The following is a 23,525-nucleotide window of genomic DNA, read 5'->3' on the forward strand; positions in this document are numbered from 1 at the left end:
TTTGGTGCTTTCAAACTCTAGTCTCAAGCTATTTATAAATTGATAGAAATGTTTTGCATCAAGTTGCTTTTGTCGGAGCTCTATATCTTCCGCGCAATGCCACTTAGGCTCAAGAATGGATAATTCTTCCCAAAGTTCGGACAATTCATTGTAGTATTCCCTAATACTTTTGTCTTTTTGAGTCATTGTTCGAACTTTATTTTGAAAATTGCACACATGAGCAATATCCTTAAGATATTCTTAAGGTATTCTCAAGCTTTGTTAGCATGCTCAAATTTTGCGGGACATAGAGCATTTGTTAATATCAACGCTATTGATTAAGACATGATCTTAGCATGCCCCATTCTCCGCTCTTTCCACTTTTTTTCATAAGTGACTAGTGCCTTAGTCTTCTCACCATCCACAAGAGGCACCTCTTTTTCGTTCTCTACCCTTGTGAGAACTAGTTTAAGTTGCGGATCGGAACACTTAATTAATCCCTATAATCCTTTTTCCCATATGTGGTGATTCATTATTGAATATGAAATTAGTATCATTGAGTTTCATGAGTACGATGGTGACTTTCTCGTTGTCATCCATCCTTACAAAGTAGAGAGAAAGAAAAGAAAAGAAAAAAGAACAAGACAATAGATGAGAAAGGAGAGAGTAGTAGTATGAGCACACCACCACGAATACGCGAGCACTTGAATTACCAAAAAATTCTTTCTTTCTCCCACGAGCACGGAGAACGAGGCAATACACAATCCTCAAGAGTCAAGAGCGAACCTTGCTTTTATACCATGTAAAGAGAAAAGAAGCCACCAACAAGATCCACCACAATGCTAAACACCAAAAACCATAAATGGGCTCACTCACAAAACACACCAAAAGCCACAAATGGGCTTGCTCACAAAACCTACACAAGGGGCAAGACAAGAAACAAAAAATAAATAATATTTTATTGATAACCTTCATGCAAGAAGCATTCCAAAATGTGGGGGGCTTTGCCCCATATTTATACACAAAGGAGGGGGAATCCATAGAGAGTCGTTGGAGTCCCAACGGCTCAAAATAAGTTGTTGGAGACCCAACGGCTGAAAATAGAGTCGTTGGGACCCCAACGACTCTTATGTTGTTGACTAGTCAACATGTGTTGACTAGTTCAATTACAAAAAGAAAAAAGGAAAAATAAAGAAAGAGATAAATATATATTTATATAAATAAATATACATAATATATATATATAAATATATATATATATATATATATTTACAATTTTTAACATAAGCTACCATACTCGGGAACTCCAGAAAACTGCACATCTATTTGTGATGTTGATCTTAAATTCACAAAATCAAAGTTAACTTGATGCACATGGAAATGACAAAATGCTTTCAACAACATTATCATTAGAAGATGTGGATGAAACATCGATCTCGTGTGTATCTTTGTGTTGTAATTGAACTATATCAAGATAAGGATGATAAATTAGGATTCAAAGAGCTTTTAGATAAGTATTTTACATAAATTTTCTGACATTTTACACATAATTAGAATGTAAATTGGAAAGTTTTCCAACTTTTGTGGAATTATAATCAAAAGAAAAGTATCCAAATATTAAAAACTAAGGTTGCACCTATGTCACATAGGTGCGGGTGCGGATACAGGTGTGGATACGGCGATGCGGCACTTTAAAAAAAATTGGGTGCGGGAGTATGGGGAGGGTATATATATAATTTTTAACAGTTTTAAGTTAACACTATGTGTATGTGTGTGCATTTATGTATTTATATATATAATATAGATAAACTAGACTTGGTTAGGGTTAACTGAATCTACTTTTGGACATAAATGGACCTCGGTGTGGTTGACTTTACCAAACACAAAAGAAGTCATGTCCAAGTGTCTCACTCGCATGGGTGCGGGTGCGGGTGCGGGTACGATGCGGGTGCAGTGCCCTGTTAGAAGAGTCCGTGTTACATAGGGTTGTACAGTGCAAAGATGAGCACCACATCAATAGTATCATCCAGATATGACAACACTAACCCATTAAAAAATATAATAAGAGATTTGTTTTTCATTAATGCCTTTATGAATTCATCATTTGCAAAACATGTGTCCTTGTCATATATAGAACATTCTAAGTTTCTATTTCAAGGATAATTATTTTTTTAACTTACCATGTAACCCTACTTATATTAGTTTCTCACAATTGTACCATGGATATGTCTTCTACTCTTAGTTGTGTGTTGGACAGTTGAATTTAACTGCTCGATCCATCAATCTTCAACTTCCATTCCATAACCATACAAATACTACTAATATAGCAAAAATATCATCATAAAGGGAATTCGTCAAATCTAAGTTTTGATATTTTCTAGATAAGCACAAATTCGTGAAAGAAATTCATTATTTAAGTTACTTCAACTTCAGTCTTGAAATCACTTCACAAAACTAAGTGTTGCCTATGGCTCCACTAATGTTCATCTTTTCATTTTACGTTTCACTCCCTTCTGTTGATGACTTTGAACATGTTTTTATTTTTCCAGTAAAGTACCTAGATTCCGAAATTCCAAATTATTTAATCCTCATTCTTATTTCAGATCTGCAAGAAAATCCATGTCTCCAGCTGATTAGATAGGAAATAAAGGGCATCAAATATCATTAGCGCACAATCAGTGCATAGTTAAGGTTAAATGAAGAACGGAGGGATAATCTCCTTGACTTTGACTACAAAGCAAACAAGGCCAAGAGCTTTAAAATTCCATATAGTTATGGTTTTCAGAAGGTGAAATTCTCATCAATATTTGCTCATATATCATTAATAGCAAATCAAATGAGATCTCAAACTTGAGAATTATTTGTTACACAATGTTTTTGTAAGGTTTCAACAGTGCTTTGCATTGTTACCTTTTCCAAGAATTCACTTCTTCAAGAATTCACTTCTTCAAGTATTCCCTTCATTCTTGAAGAATTCTAGTTTACCTTTTTTCCAACTCTTTCGTAACTTGCCAAGGTTTTTTGATAAAAAGAATTTTCTAGCAAGAAATTTCGGTTTTCCAGATGCATTAGCATGCGGCCATTACCTGAAGGTATATCTGAGAATATATCCCACACAAAAAGGAAAGAGAAACTAAGAAAGAGACAATTGGAATATAGAAATAGAGAAGATAGTTGCATGACAATTAGATATGATACATACTCCTCTATGCAACTCAACTGGTGCATAAATAAACTGGAAAAAACTAGCAAGTAGCAAGCCCACTGCTATTCCTTAGCTGGCTTTACATTTTGCAAGTATTGCAACTTAGAAGCACTTGAGAATACATGTTTTGTTTATGTAAACAAATCAGAATGGAAGTTATTTCAGATAAAAATGCATGATGAAATTGCAAAAATTATAACAGCCCATTCTTGTCCATTATGTGCAGCTTATCACATGCCTTTCATGCTATGTCACATGGGTGCGGGTGCGGGTGCGACACAGGTGCGGCACAATTTCAAAAAATTTGGACACGGGGACACGGCTATATATTTATCCAGTGTGTGCATATATGTGGATATTTTCCTCTAAATTTGAACAATTTGATTTGACTTTGGAGATTTGTAAAGATATATTAATTTCAGGAATTGCTCTCTGTTTTTTGTGGTCTCTTATTGTTTCATGGTACATGATGCCTCTTAGTATTTAATAGTTATTTGTGATATTTTATCATTGTTTACTATTTAATGTATTATTTTATTTTTGTGTGGATGCAAGAAAAATGATTTATATAATGAAGAGATTATACAGCATCTTAGATAGCAAGATACCATTAAGCCAGGAAAGCGAGAGATATGATGCACCTATAGTTACTTAGGTGAGGACATCCAGATGGATAGTCTCATGGATTATGTCAGAGGGATTCTCCAATTCACTCCCATGTCAGTTCCTATTACATACTTCTCATGGAAAATTACACCAACATGGCATGTTCCATGTGTTTTTAGGCATGTCCATGTGTTTTTAGGCATGTCCATGTGAGATAGCTCATTCACGCAGCACAATATCGTGCCATGGATCCTTTAAGGCGCCTTGTTGTGCCATGGAATTTTTTTTTTCTGGGGCTTATGTTTGAGACTCATGCTATATATATATATATATATATATATATTTTTTTTTTAAATATATAAAAAAGTCATTTTTTTTGTTTTTTGCCCTAAAATGGATATTTTTGGACTCAGTCAACGTTGACCGAGTCCAAAACAAGGATGGACTCAACCTCGACTCGTTGACCGAGTCCGAGCAGTGTCTGAAGCCGCACCCGTGTCGGGGCATGTCGACTCGGGTGCGGCGCCTCCCTAGCCGAGTCCGTGTGACTTAGCTTTCATGACTTATCCTGTTCACGGCACAACTCTACTCTTTAAAAATTTCAGAATATAAATCAAGATGGACAAAATTTACAAGTTATACCAGCAAATCCTTTTCCTATATGATCTTGGGCACATAAGAGTCCTTCTCCACTGATTTTATCTTCGATGTATTTCTACAGAGTGAAGAAGAAAGCAATCAAAACTTATGGTCTCAAATACTAATAACAAGTACACAAGTATACAATGTACATGATAAATCAAGTGATGTACCAGAACAGCCCTCATTTGAAGCGGTTGTATGCTTGAACTGATAATGCACGCTACCTATTTGAAAAAATGTTACAACTTACAACCTTCAATTATATGATCGACTGATGAAGAAAATCAAGAGAAACTTTTTGGAGCAATTCATTAAGAAACATAAACATACTTGGTTGTGAATGTTAAAATGTATTGGTCTTTTTATATATATTCATATATATATGTATGTATCTATCTATCTATCTATCTATCTATCTATATATATATATATATATATATATATATATATATATATATATATATATATATATATTCAAAGCCGTTAAGGGTGTTTCGGTCATTTCATACATTTTACGCATATTCCCATTTGAGAATATGATTGTATTCCTTTTTTATCTTTTATTTCTTTCTTTTTACCTTTTTTTATTTTTGTTTTTTACATTGTATTATGGGGGGGGGGGGGCACAACATATAGGTTGGAGCCCCCCCTCCAATGCTTATATTTATAACTGTTGGAGGGACTCCAACGTGTATGTTGGAGCCCCCCCCTTCTCATTTGTGTATATATAAGGGTGATCCCCCTCTAGCCCTTTTATGCTTTTGTAAAGCCCTTCTTGGGACCCAATATATTGAAGTTGATATTTTTTATGCTCTTGTGCATTTTTATCCGTGCCTTTCTGCACTTGTGAGAGTTCTCCTTTGTGCCTTTGTGCACACTTCGTGTTTTTAGCATTGTGTTTATACACAAAATCTCTTTTTATAGAGATTTTCACAGTGAATTGCTAAGAAGAGGACAGATTAATCAACTGTTACACCAATATTAGTGGCTTGACATTGAAAATAATTCGATGATGATTTAACATTGCCCATTGCCCGAGGCCTATATATTTAAACTTATCAAAGCATTGGCACCATGGAAAAAAGAAAAAGAAAAAGCACATAAGTCCATAAATGAAAAAGTGAGAAGCATAGCACCATTATGTGCCCATTCATACCAATAATCTGAGAGAGTCACAGAGAAAAATGACTCAAAATTATGAAAAATTGCCATCCTCCATATTATAATGTCAATCATGACACGAATTTGAAACAAAAAAAAAAGAAAAAAACAAATTTGTCATGAATGGAACAAGCACTTTATTGACTGTCAAACTACAACAATACATAACGATAGGTTTTAAACCAGCAAAAACTTGCTACTTTCAACAATTATATAACCAAAACAAAATGAATGTGTCCGAAAAGGTGCCTTCTTGTCTCTGTGTCAATTGATGGGAGAATAATATACCACAAATACAAATATAAAATATTCAAGACAAACAAATGATGAGACAAGATTGTTATGTGAGAAACCTTCCTAGATCGGCGAAAAGGTCATGATGCAGGCTGAAAAAATCCAAGTAAAATAAGATGGAGTGCAGTAGGTCATCTCAAGCTGATGAGTCATAGCTCAAGGATACAATGGATAAAAGAAGAATTGCTAGAGGTAAGGTGCCTCTAAAAGGAGATCATCAGATTAGTCCTTATCTTGATGTGGAGCACTAACAAAAGATATTGTGAATCCAAAGCCGACACCACATACACTGGAGGGCTTTCCAAAACCCTTTGTATGTTGTTTCTGTTAAAATGTATCTCCTAAAATCATTATTGTAAATATAAATATATATATTTATATACATAGAGATACATTTACATATAATATATTATATGTACATATATCTCTCTATATATAAATATATATATATATTTATATACCTTTTTTTATTTTCTTACCCGAAAAGGGTATTCTTGTAATTTCCTATCTTGAGCATATTCCATTTGGAATATGTTGTAATTTTCTTATTTATTTTTTTAATTCTCTTTTTATTTTTTCTCATTTTATTTTTTATTTTATTTAAAGTGCATTGGGGGTCCCCCAATAGAGTCGTTGGGGGCCCCCAACGGTCACAAATGTGACCGTTGGGGGCTCCCCAACGACTCCTTTGGGAGCCCCCCCTTTGCACCTTTTGGCACTTGTATAAATAGGGGTGTTCCCCCTTTGTAATGCTCAAGCTTGAGAGTCTCAAGCATTTGTTCTTTTTATCAAATACATGCATTATTGCATGTTTGCTACTTTTACGCTTTTGCGTATTTTGTTCAAGTATTGTGAGAGTGTTTTCGTACACTTCTTTTATAAAGTATTTATGCTTGTATGCGTATTGTCTCTTCATAGACAATTTGACATGGTATCAGAGCTTGGTTGGTGATAGAGGATTGTGGGATTCTCTTCTTTTCAAGTGCCTCGAAAAGCGTGCCTTCGGATTTTTTGAGGTTGAAGTGGTGGATCTTGCTTCTCAAATATTTTAAAAGAATCTTGCGCAAGCTAGCATTTGGAATATTGTGTTGGTACGTCATTTCTCTCTTTCTCTCTACTTCATAATGGCGAAAAAGAGTCTCACTTTACTCTTGGCTTCAAATTGAATGGGTCTAATTATCATATTTGGGCCGGAAACATGGAGGCTCACATAAAAGGGAAGGGGCTATGGGGTTATGTACAAGGCACAATTCCGAAACCGGAACCCAAAATAACCGTGGTAAACGGAAGTGAAATCAAGATTCTTGAAGGAGAAGAAAGGGTTAGAGCTCTTGAAGAGTACTCTAAGAAGCACGATGAGTGGAAAATAAAAAATTTCAAGATTCTTTCTTGGTTCTTTTCATCCGTTGAAACTAAGATTAATGCTAACATTATTAAGTTCAAAAAGGCATCGGAAGCTTGGCATTATCTTGAAAAAATGTACACATCAAGGGACCTATCTCATAAGTATTATCTTCAAAAGAAGGCTCTCTCTCTTACTCAAGGTGAAATGACTATTAGGGAATATTTTGCCGACCTTTCCTCCATTTGGGATGAGCTTGCCATGCTTGAACCAAAATGGAGTGGAGAAGCAATTGAACTCTGTCACAAGCAACTTGAAGAAGATCGGTTCTTCAATTTTTTGAATGGGCTAAGGCCCGAATTTGAGCAAATAAGGTCTTCTCTTATATCCTCTTTTTCTCCTCCCTCTCTTGAAGATGTACTCACCAAATTAAGTGGTGAGGAGACTCGTATGAGTTTATGTAAACAAGGATAAAGTGTTCTTGTGGTTCTTTGTAATCATGAAGAAAGTAATGAGGTTAATGCCGTATCAAGACCCGGGAACAATGTAAAAACTTATCGTCCCCCTCATTTTAAACCACAAAATCAAGGTGAAAATGGTGGGCCAAGAGGAAAAAGGGACTATAGCAAAATTATTTGTCATTTTTGTAAAGAACCCGGACATATCAAACCCATATGTCCTAAATGGAAAAAGCTTCTCACAATGGCTACCACCGGTGTACCACAAAAGGAGGAGGCATCATCAAGTGGGTCACTCTCTTTAAATCAAATAGTGGAAGCCCTTCAACCTCTACTCAAGAGAGCTACCTCCGGTGCCGCCGTGCCTACTTCATCTCTTTCAGGTAAAGTCTCTTGGCTTTTGGACTCCGGTGCATCATTTCATATGTCCCCAAACATGTTTTCACTTTCCGATTTCTCAAAAAATGTTTCTCCCTCTTTTGTTTCCACTGCGGATGAAACCTCTCTTGAAATTAAAGGTATAGGTAATTTTGAAACTCAAGATTTTTTTATTCCAAAAATTATATTTATACCTAAACTAAACTTAAATTTTCACTCTGTTTCTCAACTCTCGGACCATGGTTGCGATATTAAGTTCTCTTGTGATAAATGTTTAATACAGGATCGTCGGTCCGAGAAATCGATTGAGGAAGGCTTTAGAAAAGGAGACTTATACTATATGGAATCTCTTCAAGTTCCAAAATCTTTTTGTAATGTGGTCCAAAACAAAGATATAAATGTATGGCACAAAAGACTTGGTCATCCTAATATCACCAAGTTGTCTTATTTACATTTTGCAAAAGACCTATGTAAAAGTTCATTTTCTTGTAATGATTGTATTCTCGAAAAAATGCAAAGTTTACCTTTTGAGCAAAGAACTATGTTCTCTTCTAAAACTTTCGAAATTGTTCATTCCGATGTTTGGGGACCCGCACCTGTTTCTTCAAAAGGAGGCTTTTCTTATTATGTCATTTTTGTGGATGATTTTTCCAGATATTCGTGGATCTATTTTCTTAAGTTCAAACATGAAGTTTTTTCGTGTTTTAGAACCTTCCATTCAATGATCAAGAATCAATTCAACAGTAATATAAAGATATTTAGAAGTGATTCTGGAGGGGAATATCTCTCCAATCAATTTAAAGTATATCTTGAGGATCATGGAATCGTCCATCAAAGGTCTTGTCCTAAAACTCCTCAACAGAATGGGTTGGCCGAAAGAAAACATAGGCACATCATTGAGACTACTAGGACCCTTCTTATTTCCCAAAACATTCCTAAAATTTTTGGGCAGAAGCAGCTCTTGCTTCTGTTTATCTGATAAATCGTTTGTCATCTAGGATATTAGGAAAAATAACCCCTTTTGAGATTTTATATAAGCTTGAACCTGATTATAATAGGTTACGAGTTTTTGGGTGTAAGTGTTTTATACTTACGGATAAGAATGACAAACTATCTCCCAAGGCTATCCCTTGCGCCTTTCTTGGATATTCCGAAACTCAAAAAGGGTTTCGTTGTTATGATCTTCGAGATGATAAGTTATATGTCTCTAGAAATGTAACTTTTTTGGAAAATGAAAGTGGCTTTGAAAAAAATGTTTCTCAACAAGAAAATTTTGATTATTCCTTCCTATTTGACCTATTGTCTAGTAATGATGATATATCTAGTGATGATGATGTATCATCAAATCATGATGAGGAAAATAATGGTGACATTGGTGAACATAACTCACTCAATGAACAAGAAAGTAGATTCTCAAGTGATTGAATAACCTACTCTCGTAGAAACCAAGACACCTTTAGAAGTGCTATTGACCAATATAGTGAGCTTGTTCCTACTATCGATCACCGAAGATCTGAAAGGAATAGAAGACCTCCAACTCGTTTTGTTTCTTTTGATTCTTTCTCACCCCGATATAGGGTTTGTCTTAGTGCCATCCACTCTTATTTTGAACCAAAAAATTTTGAAGAAGTTAAAAAATGTATAGAATGGCAAGAAGCTATGCAAAATGAACTTAATGTCCTTAAAAAGGCTGAAACTTGGGATTTCCAAACTCTACCCATAGGAAAGAAAACTATAGGTTGTCGATGGGTTTTTAAGGTTAAAACTAAGAGCGATGGATCTTTGGAAAGGTATAAGGCTCGTTTAGCTGCAAAAGGGTATGGGCAAGAGTATGAAATTGATTATGAGGAAACTTTTTCCCCTGTAGCCCGAATGGTTACAGTTAGATGCCTTATTACTATTGCATCTATTAAAAATTGGAACATTTTTCAAATGGATGTGAAAAATGTTTTTTTAAATGATGATCTTAATGAAGAAGTGTATATGGATGCTCCACCAGGCATGAAGATTCCTAAAGATAAAGTTCTTCGTCTTCGTAAGGCCCTCTATGGTTTGAAACAGGCCCCTAAAGCCTGGTATGACAGGTTTACCAGTGTAATGCTGGAAAATGGTTTTTCCTCATGTTATACTGACACTGCTCTATTTACTAGAAGATCTAATGCAGAAATTGTGATTCTATTACTCTATGTTGATGACATGTTAATGTTAAAATGTAAACTGTAATATATATATATATATATATATATATTATTTAATATTATTATATTTTCTTTTATTATTTTTCTTTATTTTCTTTTTTAGCATCTAGTTCAATAGAAACTAGATATTTGATCCAGTCAAGTTCCTGTTGGAACTTGACTGTGCAAATAGCTGTTGGACTGTAGTCCAACAGCTATAATAAATGTTGTTGGACTATAGTCCAACAGCTATAATAATAAATGTTGTTGGATTGTAGTCCAACAACTATATTAAGAGACGTTGGAATCCAACGTCTCTTTTGGAGAGCTCAAAATGAACTCTCCTCTCTCTTCCACTTTTTTGTATATATAGGGGTGAACCCCTTCAATGTAAATAACCATGCTTCTTAAGCATTTTGTTCATGAATAAAGTATTATTTATTTTTCAAGTGTTCTTCCTTTTATACCCTTTCAAGGGTCATGCTTGTAGTGTCTCCAATAGACACTTGTTTGTGCATTTGTTGAAGACCACCATTTCATTACATGGTATCAGAGCTACGAAATCCTTAGATCTTGAAGTGCTTCCGCCTCGATTTCCGTGCCACATTTACAAAAGGTGTTCATCACCTTGTTCTTGGCTCAAGAAGATTTGTTTGAAGAAAGGCGAACTTGTGCTACAAAAAAATTTGGTTTTGTATCCTCTCTTATTCCTTTGTCTACTCTTTTTCTACTCTTTTTCTTTTCTTTTTATTTTTCTCTCTCTCTCCTCCTATTTATTCCTCTCTTACCCTTGTAAAAGATGGATGACAATGATAAGATCACCATCATTCCTATGAAGCTAAATGATACTAACTATGTAATGTGGGCTTCGATTATGAAGCACCACATTTGGGGAAAAGGTTTATGGTGTATAGTGGATGGTTCCGATTTGGAACCTAAACTATCTCTTACCAAGAAAGAGGGTGATAAAGAGGTTCCTCTAACAGAAGAAGAGAAGAGTAAGGTGTTAGCCACTTATGAAAAGAAATAAAAAGAATGGAGGATAGGGCATGCAAAAATTATGTCATGGCTCATCAATAGCATAGACATTAATAAATGCTCTAGTCTAGTTAAGTTTGAGCATGCTGATAAGGCTTGGGAATACCTCAAAAACATGTATTCCCTTAAAGATGTTGCATATGTATGCAATTCACAAGATAAAGTTCGGACAATAAGTCAAAAAGATAAAACTATTCGAGAATATTATAATGAGTTGTCCGAACTTTGGGAAGAGTAGGCTCTTCTTGAGCCCAAATGGCATTGTGCCGAAGACATCGAGCTTCGCCAAAAGCAACTCGATATGGAACATTTCTATCAATTTGTGAATGGTCTAAGGCCGGAGTTTGAATCCACCAAATCGGCCCTTTTACATCGTGGAAAAATTCCTTCTATTGTTGATACTATAGAAGAGCTCACTATGGAGGAAAATAGACTTAGAAAAAGTACTCCAAAAGTTGATGATGACTCCGTTTTAGCTGTATTTAGACCGAGGAATCATACTCGTACTTACAAGCCGCCTCATTTTGGAAGGCAAAATGGCGACTTTGATAAAAGAAAAGTTATTTGTCATCATTGTCATGAACCGAGGCACTATAGGCCTCAATGTCCAAAGTTAAAAAGAAGAGAAGAAAAAAGAGTTGCATCTGTTGAATCTGAGTCAAAAGATCAAGATGCACCTGTGTCTATGGCTCAACTGATGGAAATCCTTCAACCTCTTCTCAAAGGGGTATCCTCCTCAACCGAAGCCTCAACTGGAGCGGCAGTTGCATATTTCTCCGGTCCAGGTAACTTTCCTTGGCTTTTAAATTTTGGTGCTTCTTTTCATATGACCCCAAATGTTAATAGTTTATCTGAATGTCTTAAAAATAACTCAAGTGTGTCAAAGGTTTTTACAGCCGATGGCACATCTCTTGAAGTAAAAGGAATACGATGTTTTGAAAAACTTCAAAAATCCAAAAGATTTTTTATCCCAGAAGTTAGATATATCCCTAAACTTAATTTGAATCTCTTATCTGTCTCGCAAATATCTGATTATGGATGTAATATCTCCTCTTCTCATGGTTGTTGGGTACAAGATCGCCAGTCAGGGAAGCTGATTGGGGAAGGCCATAGAGAAGGAGGACTTTATTACATGGACTTTTTGGAATTACCCAAGAATGCATTTTGTTATAATATTCAGAAATTAGAATTGGATTTATGGCACAAAAGGCTTGGCCATCCTCATATGTCTAAAATTCAATATTTTCCAAGTTTCGAAAAATTTTGTAATTCTGAAAATTTTTCTTGTAAAGACTACATTCTAGGCAAAATGAAAAGGTTACCATTTCTTAGTAGAACTTTTGTTTCCTCACGACCACTTGAGTTAATACATTCGGATGTTTGGGGCCCCGCACCAGTTATTTCCAAAGGTGGTTATACATATTATGTCATTTTTGTTGATGACTTTTCTAGACATACTTGGATTTATTTTCTTAAACATAAATCTGATGTCTTTGCTAACTTCCAAATATTTCATAAAATGGTTAAAAATAAGTTTCAAAATGATATTTCTGTTTTTCGCACTGATTCAGGGGGAGAATTTATGTCCAACGAATTCAAAGACTATCTCAATTTACATGGTATTACACATCAAAGATCATGTCCACATACTCCACAACAGAATGGCCTAGTTGAACGCAAACATCGGCACATTATGGAAACTACCAGGACATTGCTAATTGCAAATCAAGTTCCAAAAAGTTTTTGGGCTGAAGCGGTCCTAACTGCCACCTACCTCATTAATAGGATGCCATCTTCCTCATTAAAGAATACAACTCCAATAGAAAAGCTTGTTAATTTAACTCCAGATTATTCTAGATTAAGAGTCTTTGGATGCAAATGTTTTGTTTTCACCAACAGAAATGACAAACTCTCTCCTCGTGCAATCTCATGTGCCTTTTTAGGATATGCTGATAATAAAAAAGGCTACAGGTGTTTCGATTTTCAAAATGACAAATTATGTGTCAAGAAATGTATCTTTTTTGGAAAAAGAAAGCTTCTTTGAATTTGAAAAATCCAAGGATGTCACTGAATACTCGTTTTTAATTGATCCAACTTCAAAATCCAATGAATGTGATGTTGGATGTGACCTTGACAATGATCAAAGTCCTATTGTTGTTGAAAATGATGATAATGAAGAGCAAATCCATAGGGATGTTAGTCTACAATATTCAAGACGTAGAGAGCAAAATCTTCCATGTGCATTACAAAAATACTCTAAAGTCTCACCTAGAAGAACGTCTAGAATCTCTAAACCTCCAGAAAAAATTGTGTCTTATGAATCTTTTTCACCCACGTATAGGGCCGCCATTACATTAATACAATCATATGTTGAACCATCATCCTATTCTCAAGCAAAAAATCATATAGAATGGATAGAAGCTATGAAAATAGAATTGGATGCACTAGAAAAGGCCAATACTTGGACGATACAAGATATCCCTCCGGGTAAGAAACCTATAGGTTGTAGGTGGGTATACAAAGTCAAAACCAAAAGTGATGCGACCCTGGAAAGATATAAGGCCCGTTTAGTAGCAAAAGGATATGCCCAAGAGTATGACATCGATTATGAAAAAACATTTGCTCCTGTGGCCCGTATGACCACTGTTAGAACTTTAATAGCCTTGGCCTCCATTAGAACATGGCCTATCTTTCAATTAGATGTCAAAAATGATTTCCTGAATGGGAATCTCGTTGAAGAAGTATACATGGAAGCCCCACCTGGTATTAGTATCCCTAAGGGTAAAGCTCTTCGTCTAGAAAAAGCTCTTTATGGTCTTAAACAGGCTCCAAAAGCCTGGTATGACCGATTTAGTCATGTTATGCTTGATATTGGTTTTCAACCTTGTTTAACTGACACTGCTTTGTTTGTCAAGAAATCTGATGCAGGCATCATTATTCTTCTTCTCTATGTGGACGATATGATCATCACCGGAGGCGGCAAACAGGGAGTTGCAAATATCAAATCTCTTCTTAAAACTCACTTTAAAATGACTGACTTAGGTTTATTAAGATATTTTTTAGGCATTGAAGTTGCTTATTCCCCTCAGGGGTATTTGATATCTCAATCTAAATTTGCTCTTGATATCGTTTCCAGGTCTGGAATTACAGATGATAAGAAAGTAGACACTCCAGAAGTTGTCAATGTTAAAATGAAAATTGATGATGGAGAACTTCTTGATGATCCTACTCCTTATAGACAGCTTGTTGGAGCTCTTTCTTATCTTTCCATTACTAGGCCAGATATAACTCATGTAGTTCATACAGTCAGTCAGTTTCAGCATGCTCCCACCTCCGTACACATGGGAGCGATTTTGCGTATTATTAGATACTTAAAATCCTCTCTTTCACGAGGACTCTTCTTGTCTGCTTCATCTTCATTAAATTTAATTGCATATACTGATGCTGACTGGGGAGGTGATCCCAATAATAGACACTCAACTACTGGTTTTTGTGTGTTCCTAGGTGAAACCTTAATTTCGTGGAGGTGCAAGAAGCAACAGAAAGTCTCTCTTTCCTCCACCGAAGCTGAATACAGAGCCATGGCAACCACTACTATGGAGGTTGTTTGGCTCAGAAGATTGCTAGCGGATATGGGAGCTAAAGAAACGCAAGCTTCAAAGATGTGCTGTGACAACAAAAGTGTGATCTACATTGCAAGCAACCAGACATTTCATGAGCGCACTAAACACATTGAGATGGACTGTCACTATGTCAGAGAGGAATACTTACATGGAACCATTGATCTGCCATATGTTACATCAGAATATCAATTAGCAGACTTCTTCACCAAGCCTCTCGCTGCTCCCAGATTTCACTTCCTCTTAGACAAACTTTCGCTCATTGTACCGTAAGTTTAAGGGGGAGTGTTAAAATGTAAACTGTAATATATATATATATATATATATATATATATTATTTAATATTATTATATTTTCTTTTATTATTTTCTTTTATTATTTTTCTTTATTTTCTTTTTTAGCATCTAGTTCAATAGAAACTAGATATTTGATCCAGTCAAGTTCCTGTTGGAACTTGACTGTGCAAATAGCTGTTGGACTGTAGTCCAACAACTATAATAAATGTTGTTGGACTATAGTCCAACAGCTATAATAATAAATGTTGTTGGATTGTAGTCCAACAGCTATATTAAGAGACGTTGGAATCCAGCGTCTCTTTTGGAGAGCTCAAAATGAACTCTCCTCTCTCTTCCACTTTTTTGTATATATAGGGGTGAACCCCTTCAATGTAAATAACCATGTTTCTTAAGCATTTTGTTCATGAATAAAGTATTATTTATTTTTCAAGTGTTCTTCCTTTTATACCCTTTCAAGGGTCATGCTTGTAGTGTCTCCAATAGACACTTGTTTGTGAGTTATTTGTGCATTTGTTGAAGACCACCATTTCATTACAGTTAATTACAGGTGATGATGTTCAAGGAGTCAAGGGTATTAAGTCTGTCTTGACTTCAAAATTTGAGATGTCATACTTGGGTTTTCTGACATATTTTCTTGGAATTGAGGTTGCCTATTCGCAACGTGGTTATTTTATATCTCAGTCTAAACTTGCTTGTGAGATTATTGACAGATCAGGAATTTCTGATGACAAAGTATGCGAAACTCCTGAAGTCGTGGGATCAAAAATAAAGATTGACGACGGTGTTCCCCTAACCGATCATACTCCTTACAAGCAGTTGGTAGGCTCTTTAATGTACCTTAGCATTACTCGACCCAACTTGTCACATGCTATTCACATCGCCAGTCAGTTCCAGCACTCTTCTACAACCGTTCATATGAGTGCTGTCATTCGCATCATCAGATATTTGAAGGGAACAATAAATAAGGGAGTATTTCTATCTTCTTCTTCTGAATTAAAATTACTTGCTTATACTGACTCAGATTGGGGAGGTGACCCTAGTAACCGTCACTCCACCACTGGTTTTTGTGTTTTCTTAGGTGAATCTTTGATCTTATGGCGATGTAAAAAGCAACAAAAGGTCTCTTTGTCATCCACTGAAGCCGAATATAGAGCCATGGCATCTACCACCATGGAAATTGTATGGATTCGACGCCTTTTGAAAGATATGTGAGTGGTTGTCGAAGAACCAACAAAGCTATGCTGTGACAATAAAAGTGCAATCTATATTGTCAAGAACCACACCTTTCACGAGCGAACAAAGCATATAGAGATGGACTGTCATTATGTCAGAGAAGAATACTTGAAGAAGGTCATTGATCTACCATACGTGACGTCTGAGTATCAACTTGCCAACTTCTTCACAAAAGCTCTATGTTCGCCCAGATTTCATTTCCTTCTTGGCAAACTTGCGGTTATCACACCGTAAGTTTGAGGGGGGGTGTTAAAATGTATCTCCTAAAATCATTATTGTAAATATAAATATATATATTTATATACATAGAGATACATTTACATATAATATATTATATGTACATATATCTCTATATATATAAATATATATATTTATATACCTTTTTTTATTTTCTTACCCGAAAAAGGTATTCTTGTAATTTCCTATCTTGTGCATATTCCATTTGGAATATGCTGTAATTTTCTTATTTATTTTTTTAATTCTCTTTTTACTTTTTTTCTTTTTATTTTTTATTTTATTTAAAGTGCATTGGGGGTCCCCCAATAGAGTCGTTGGGGGCCCCCAACGGTCACAAATGTGACCGTTGGGGGCTCCCCAACGACTCCTTTGGGAGCCCCCCCCCCTTTGCACCTTTTGGCACATGTATAAATAGGGGTGTTCCCCCTTTGTAATGCTCAAGCTTGAGAGTCTCAAGCATTTGTTCTTTTTATCAAATACATGCATTATTGCATGTTTGCTACTTTTACGCTTTTTGCGTATTTTGTTCAAGTATTGTGAGAGTGTTTTCGTACACTTCTTTTATAAAGTATTTATGCTTGTATGCGTATTGTCTCTTCATAGACAATTTGACAATTTCCACCTGTTTCTCATGATATACTAGGTCATAATTAAAAGGATAAAGATTATATTTTTGCCTTTAAATATTTGTAAGAGGCAACTATCAAGGGCTACAACTTACCCAAAGCAGGTTTCTGATAGGTGCAACATTTATATCAGTTGAAACAGAATGAGTTACATTGTTAATTATTGTTCATTTTTTTGTTTCAGTTCTGTTACTTGGTGGCCATCTGACCTGTGGATGGCTCCAATGAAGTCATGCATGATAAATAGTTGGAATAAAGATCAAGAGGGGCATTTGGTATTCTGAGCCTTGTTTTGGGAATTATTTCCTCTTCTTTCTTCTGGAAGGCTTGGAAACCCTTGAATCTTTCCATCACGTCAACGACCCACGCTCGGAGCCAAGCTGGTATTCCAGCTTACCATGGTTTTGAACTAATCCCTCACAAGAAACCTATCAAATTAGTGTCTGACCCCCCTCTGAGCACCATTCCACCCTTCATGTCGCCAGATGAATTGGAAACTCTGAAAGCAGAGCTTAAGGTGGATCTGCAAGCTGAATTTCAAAGTGCCAGAAACCAGAAAGAAGGGGACTTCATCCTTGATGGCACAACCACTATGCAGCAAATGAAATTTGATTTTCCAAAGTATGATGGAAGTGATGATCTGGAGTGGATTTACAAAGCTGATCAATATTATTTTCTCCTTTTATCAAACGCTGAATGGCCATAAGGTAACTACTGCCTACTTCAGTTTAACGGGTTAGGTGTTGCAATGGTATTGGTGGTACTGGTATACCAGTACCAAATCCTTTCTTACATGGGTAGATCTAACAGAGGGACTCCACAAGCAGTTTGGAACCACTCTATTCAATGATCCTTAGGGAGCATGGAGCTTCTCAAACAAACAGGCTCTCTAGAGGCATCTCAAAGAGGGTTTGAGCAATTATCAAACCGTGGTCAAGGTGTTTCTGAACATTTGTTGGGAATGTTATTGAGTGGGTTACATCATGATTTAGAATTTGTGGTACAATCTTTCCAACCTACAACTTTAGTTGATGCTATAGAATTGGCTAGATCTCAAGAGTCACGATTCTTGGCTGCCAAGAGCATTTTCCTTCTACATCTACTAATATGTCTACATCTATTTTACCCACTCCAAAGAAACCAACATTATCTGTCAAACAATTAACACAGACAGAACATGATAATCGGTTTAAAAAAGGCCTATGCTTCAAATGTGGAGACAAATGGAGCCACACTTATAGATATAAATCATTGTCCATTATCTCATTTGAAAAGAAAACATGGTGACCACTCTGTTTCAGTATGCTCACTACTTGGACCTCATCATACTTACACAAAGTATCCACAGAAAATTTTCCCAAAAAGAATAGTGAAGAGGGACAATAGAGCTATTTTGCAACTCTTTGTAGAATGGGTGGGGCAACCAGTAGAAGATGCAACTTGGATGGACTATTCTGAATTCGTTGTCACCTTCCCTGATTTTGATATTGGGGACAAGGCCTGAGCTAAAAACAGGGGAGTTGATAGGTGCCATGTTTATATCAGTTGAAACAGAGTGAGTTACATTGTTAATTCTGTTAGTTTTTTGTTTCAGTTTTTTTACTTGGTGACCATCTAACCTGTGGATGGCTCCAATGAAGTCATACATGATAAATAGTTGGAATAAAGATCAAGAGCCTTTTTTTAGGAATTCTTTCTTCTTTCCTCTTCTTTCTTCTGGGAGGCTTGGCAAGCCTCGAATCTTGGCGACAACACGCGCTCGGAGCCAAGCTGGTGTTGTTCCACTTTAACCAGGTTTGGATCTAATTCCTAACAAGAAACCTGTTAGTTTCTAGTAGGAGCCATCCACGGTCCAGAAACCTAGGTAGAGTCCCACTTTTGTGAGGAACCCCAAAAATTCGCAGAATGTTGATGTAGACAATGGAGAGGAATATTTTATTACTATATAAAATTGTTGATAAGTATGCAAGGCCATGTTCAAATGTGGATATAATCAGAATGCTGGACATGAGGAAACTCAACCAAATCTAACATTCAACAGACGAGGTCAAACTACATATGAAAGAAATGTACCTGCATATTAAGAGCCTTCTTTACAGTATCAGAAGGCAAAAGAGCATTTTGAGGGTACTTCTCTTCCAGAAACTGGAATGAAGCCGAGATTTTACATGGAAAATCAGGGAAAAAAGTTAAGCAACACCGAAAACACGCAGTCCTCAAGAGAAGTAACCGTTTCAGAATGTTTTCAGCGGTATAATTCACCACAATATAAAGAACACTAACCAGTATGATCGCCAATGAGTCGGAGACTACAATGCCGTCATCCACGAGAACAGGAAGAAACTGAAGTGGATTTAGTTTGGCGAATTCTGGAGGAAAAATAAAAATTGCTAACCACAATTTCAGCTACATAATAATAACAGGGTGCATAGCGGATACCAGCTTTTGGGTACCCAAAAAAAGGACGATGGCTAGCCTGAAAATCTACTTTTCAAGACTATGAAAAAGCTATGAGCTAAAAATGGCGGACTTGATGATGATGATGATAGAGTATAGAACCCAAATAGGATATGCACATTCTGATAGTTCACCTTCAGTAAACTGCTCTCCTCTTGAAAGGTCGACAGCTTTGTACTAGTAAGACAATCCTGATGAACATTTTTAATCCAGATGAGCAGCCGGAATGAGAAGACGGAGGTAAAGAGAAGATGTTCAGAAAACACATTTGGAATAACACCCTTCTGTTCTGCCCCGCTAAATAGCCAGTATGGACTAAGAATAGAAAGAAAGACATTGCTGACCTTTTAAGTTTAGTGCGATCCGGACGCGCCAACAGCAAGAGCTTTGCCAATAAGAATATAACTGAAGCTTTGTAGTAGCACAAGTAGCATTTCCAGATGATGCCTGTTCAAATTAAGAAGAAGAAGGAAAACGAGACTCGTTTTGGTTATTCAGAAATTAAGAAGAAGGAAATACTGAAAGCGAAGAAAATAACGGAAAAGGAAAACTGTGATAAGAGAATAAAATCGTCGACTTAGAAGGAAGTAACAATGAGGCAGGCAGACCTGAGGATTGGGAGAGCAACTCATAATGACAGGGAGAGATGGTGGATTCGTGTCGTGCCCGCTGTCGCACAAATCCAGTGAATGATCCAATGATGCTTCTGGTTTGGTGAGTTGCCACCAAACCCCAATTGGGGTTCCACAGTTGCCACCAACTACCGCGTGGCACCATTTGGCACATTACGGAGGCTTCTACCGGTGGAATAGGTTTTATCGGTAAAGGCTATTATGCCCAGCCTCTCTCTCTCTCTCTCTCTCTCGAGTTGGAGGAAATTTAAACAAAAAAGATACCTCTCTTTCTATTGCAACTACGTGCGGTAATACAACCGAGGTGGTATTCCATGTGGTAAGCGGGGTCCGGTGTTAAGCTGATGGCCATCCTCTGTCACATGGGGCCGTTACGATTGGAGTCCACCCATAAAAAAAAACTATGTTTGGTGAAACAGAGGGAGAGAGTTTCACTGTGGTAAAAGCTTTTAGGTAGGGATGGCAGTGGACCGGGGGAAAGCGGGGGCCCGCCCCGTTTGGACCGGGGATGAAGGGTATGAAACGGGGATGGAGGCGGGGACGAAGGTTAAAATCCATCCCCGTCCGGGGGTGAAGGCGGGGATGGACGTGCACTTTTCCCCGCCCCGCCCCGTCCCCACCACAATCCCGGCCCCAACCACTTTTCCCCGCAATATCCCCGCCCCGCCTCTTCCCCGTTTGGACCGGGGATGGAGGACATGAAACGGGGATGGAGGATAAAATTCATTCCCCGCCGGAGGTGGAGGATAAAATCTTGAGGCGGGGCGGGGGTGGAGACCTTGTCCCCGCCCCGCCCCACTGCCATCCCTACTTTTAGGGCCTGTTTGAAATCTGGTAACTGAGATGGGGCATTTATGCATATGGTGGTCTGGAGGTAAAATCTTGGTCAAACTACCTTGGTGGTCCCGGCCCTTTCTCATTTGTATTTACATTAAAGAATGAAAGGATTTGGCATAAATTCACATCGATTTCGTCCAGCTACCAGCTTCCAAACAAGGCCTTATTGTTCTCGTAGTCCCTTCAAGGGGGGAGAGAGAGAGAGAGAGAGAGAGAGAGTTTTACTGTGGTAAAGAATAGAGAGTTTGTTCTATTATGCTAAAAGCTTTCGAGGTCTTCGTATTCCCTCTAAGGAGAGAGAGTGTGTCTTTCACTTAAGATGCAAACAGAGTGGATCCTATTAGATCTAAATTCAAATCCAAAATTTAAACAATTGATTCAAATCCGAATAAGATCCAAAATGGTTAGATTGAATCTAAATCTGAAATACATGCGGTAATGCTGAACCCAGCAAAAATAAAACAAAACAAGCTATTTACATATAAAAAATGCATAGGTAGGTGCGAATAATTTTTTAATCCTATGGCATCCCATCTTTATTTTTTATGATGCAAGTTGTTTTGATCAAATCCAAACCTATTTATGGATTCAGCATGGTAGATTTACTGAGAATCTGCCCTTGGATCATATTTTTTAACAAAAAAAAAGCTATGATTTTTAATATCACAAAATTTATGTTTTGTCAACCGTTGTTTTTTGAATCGCTAAAAAATTCAAAAAATGTTCTTCTTCACTGAATAAATGATATAAATCACATCATTAAAGTGATTTGATCAAAACAACTTGCATCAATGAAATCCCAAAGAAAAATACGAAGACAGAGATGATTGAAAGAATGAATAAACCATCGGCCAAAGAGGACTTGGTCATGTAGCATGCAAGTAGGATGTTGGTGGTATGTTAGTAGTACAGTCGATTTGTTGTGCCAAGGCATGAAACGCATAATTGTGTGGCCATGGCAGGGTGCATTCACCCTCATTTCCCACCATATCTCACATCTTCATTCTTTGCCGCAATGCCGAGAGGTTGAAGTTGTCCTTCTTCCACACCAAATTGAATAAATATAGCAATTTATTGATTTTATCATCTTTTTTCTTTGGTTGTTTGCCGACGATGTTGAGTTCTGGTTGCCCGAACCTTGGAAAGAAGTCATTTGTGGGGTGTTAATCATTCTCTGACTCGGGGAGTTGCGGCATTGATTGTCAACTATTCTTAAAAAAACAAAAATGATGAGATTTTTGTCCCTACTAATTGATAAGTAATTGCAGGGACATAAATATATCAATGTTATTACTCTACTACGGCTATAAATCTAACCGCTATCAACTTCATCAATAGAAGTGAGTTGGATATCTCCTAGAATGCCTTGCTTCTACACACATCTTGTTATTAAAGACGTGTATAATGGCGAGATTCATTGGACGTTAGATATTATCGTTAAAACACTTTAACAGTTATATTTAATGGCCAAAAAATCTCACTGTTATATGTCAATAATGGTGAGACCTGACTCTCACAGTTATAGGGATGTCTATCGATGAGCTCTCATATGTTCTGAGGCGTATGCTTCAAGGCAAGGCGTGCCTCAGGCATGAGGTGTGTGCCTCATGCATATCAGGTCAAATGGGGTCAAAGATCCCATTTGACCCAATTTTGGGGATTAAAAGAGGAGGCCTCGATTAAGGTCAAGGTCTCCTCTTTTTCTCCTCTAATCTCTTCCTGCTCTCCCTACTCTATCGCTGCTCTCTTGCTCTCCCTGCTCTCGTCTCTCTTCTTGCTCTCTTTTTCTCTTCTGAAGAAGAAGAAGGCTCTTTTTGCTGTTGTTTGATCTCTCATCGACTGGAATTAAAATTTTAAAATTGGGATTTCTTCTCCTTCTTCCTTCACTGGTTTTGGAAAACCAGAGAGCTTGATAGCTTGAGCAACCACCATTCCTCACCATTTTCTAGTAAGGAACAAGCATTTTTGGGCTTGCCATGAAAAAGTGATCATGTTTTCGGCAAGAGGCGCACGTCCAATGAGCGTGATCCCCTTTCCAGGATCATGAAGGCTAGATTGAGTCATCTGCATGCCCTTGGAGGTGATCTGAAATGGGTAGATCATTCGAAGCTCTTCAAAAATCCATTCCCCTTCTAACATTGGTGAACTTCTCTTAAATCTCCAAATTCGTGCGAATTTGATGTTTATTGATGCATGGATTAGGGATAGATCGTGTCATTTTAGGATTGTGAATGTATGTTGAATCCAATCGAAATGCACGATTAAATGGAGTGATCAGACGCGGTTTTCTTTATTTTTTGTGCTTTT

At 36.9% G+C, this 23,525-nt stretch overlaps 1 protein-coding gene across 1 annotated transcript in view; it reads right to left on the reverse strand.

The window, feature by feature from the left end:
* The window catches only part of LOC149828425 (glutathione S-transferase zeta class-like), a 53,652-nt gene extending 33,469 nt beyond the window's left edge, over nucleotides 1-20,183 (reverse strand). The window contains exons 1-5 of the mRNA XM_090017048.1: nucleotides 20,127-20,183; nucleotides 19,884-19,926; nucleotides 19,576-19,661; nucleotides 4,603-4,656; nucleotides 4,433-4,505 (exon numbers count right to left, since the gene is read on the reverse strand). Of these exons, the coding sequence (XP_089873174.1) occupies nucleotides 4,433-4,505; nucleotides 4,603-4,656; nucleotides 19,576-19,661; nucleotides 19,884-19,926; nucleotides 20,127-20,183 (313 nt within the window). The remainder of the gene's footprint in view (nucleotides 1-4,432; nucleotides 4,506-4,602; nucleotides 4,657-19,575; nucleotides 19,662-19,883; nucleotides 19,927-20,126) is intronic.
* Between the last annotated feature and the right edge of the window lie 3,342 nt (nucleotides 20,184-23,525).

The sequence above is a fragment of the Nuphar pumila genome, chromosome 9, assembly GCF_984573655.1.
Source record: "Nuphar pumila chromosome 9, dmNupPumi1.hap1.1, whole genome shotgun sequence".
Lineage (NCBI taxonomy): Eukaryota > Viridiplantae > Streptophyta > Magnoliopsida > Nymphaeales > Nymphaeaceae > Nuphar > Nuphar pumila.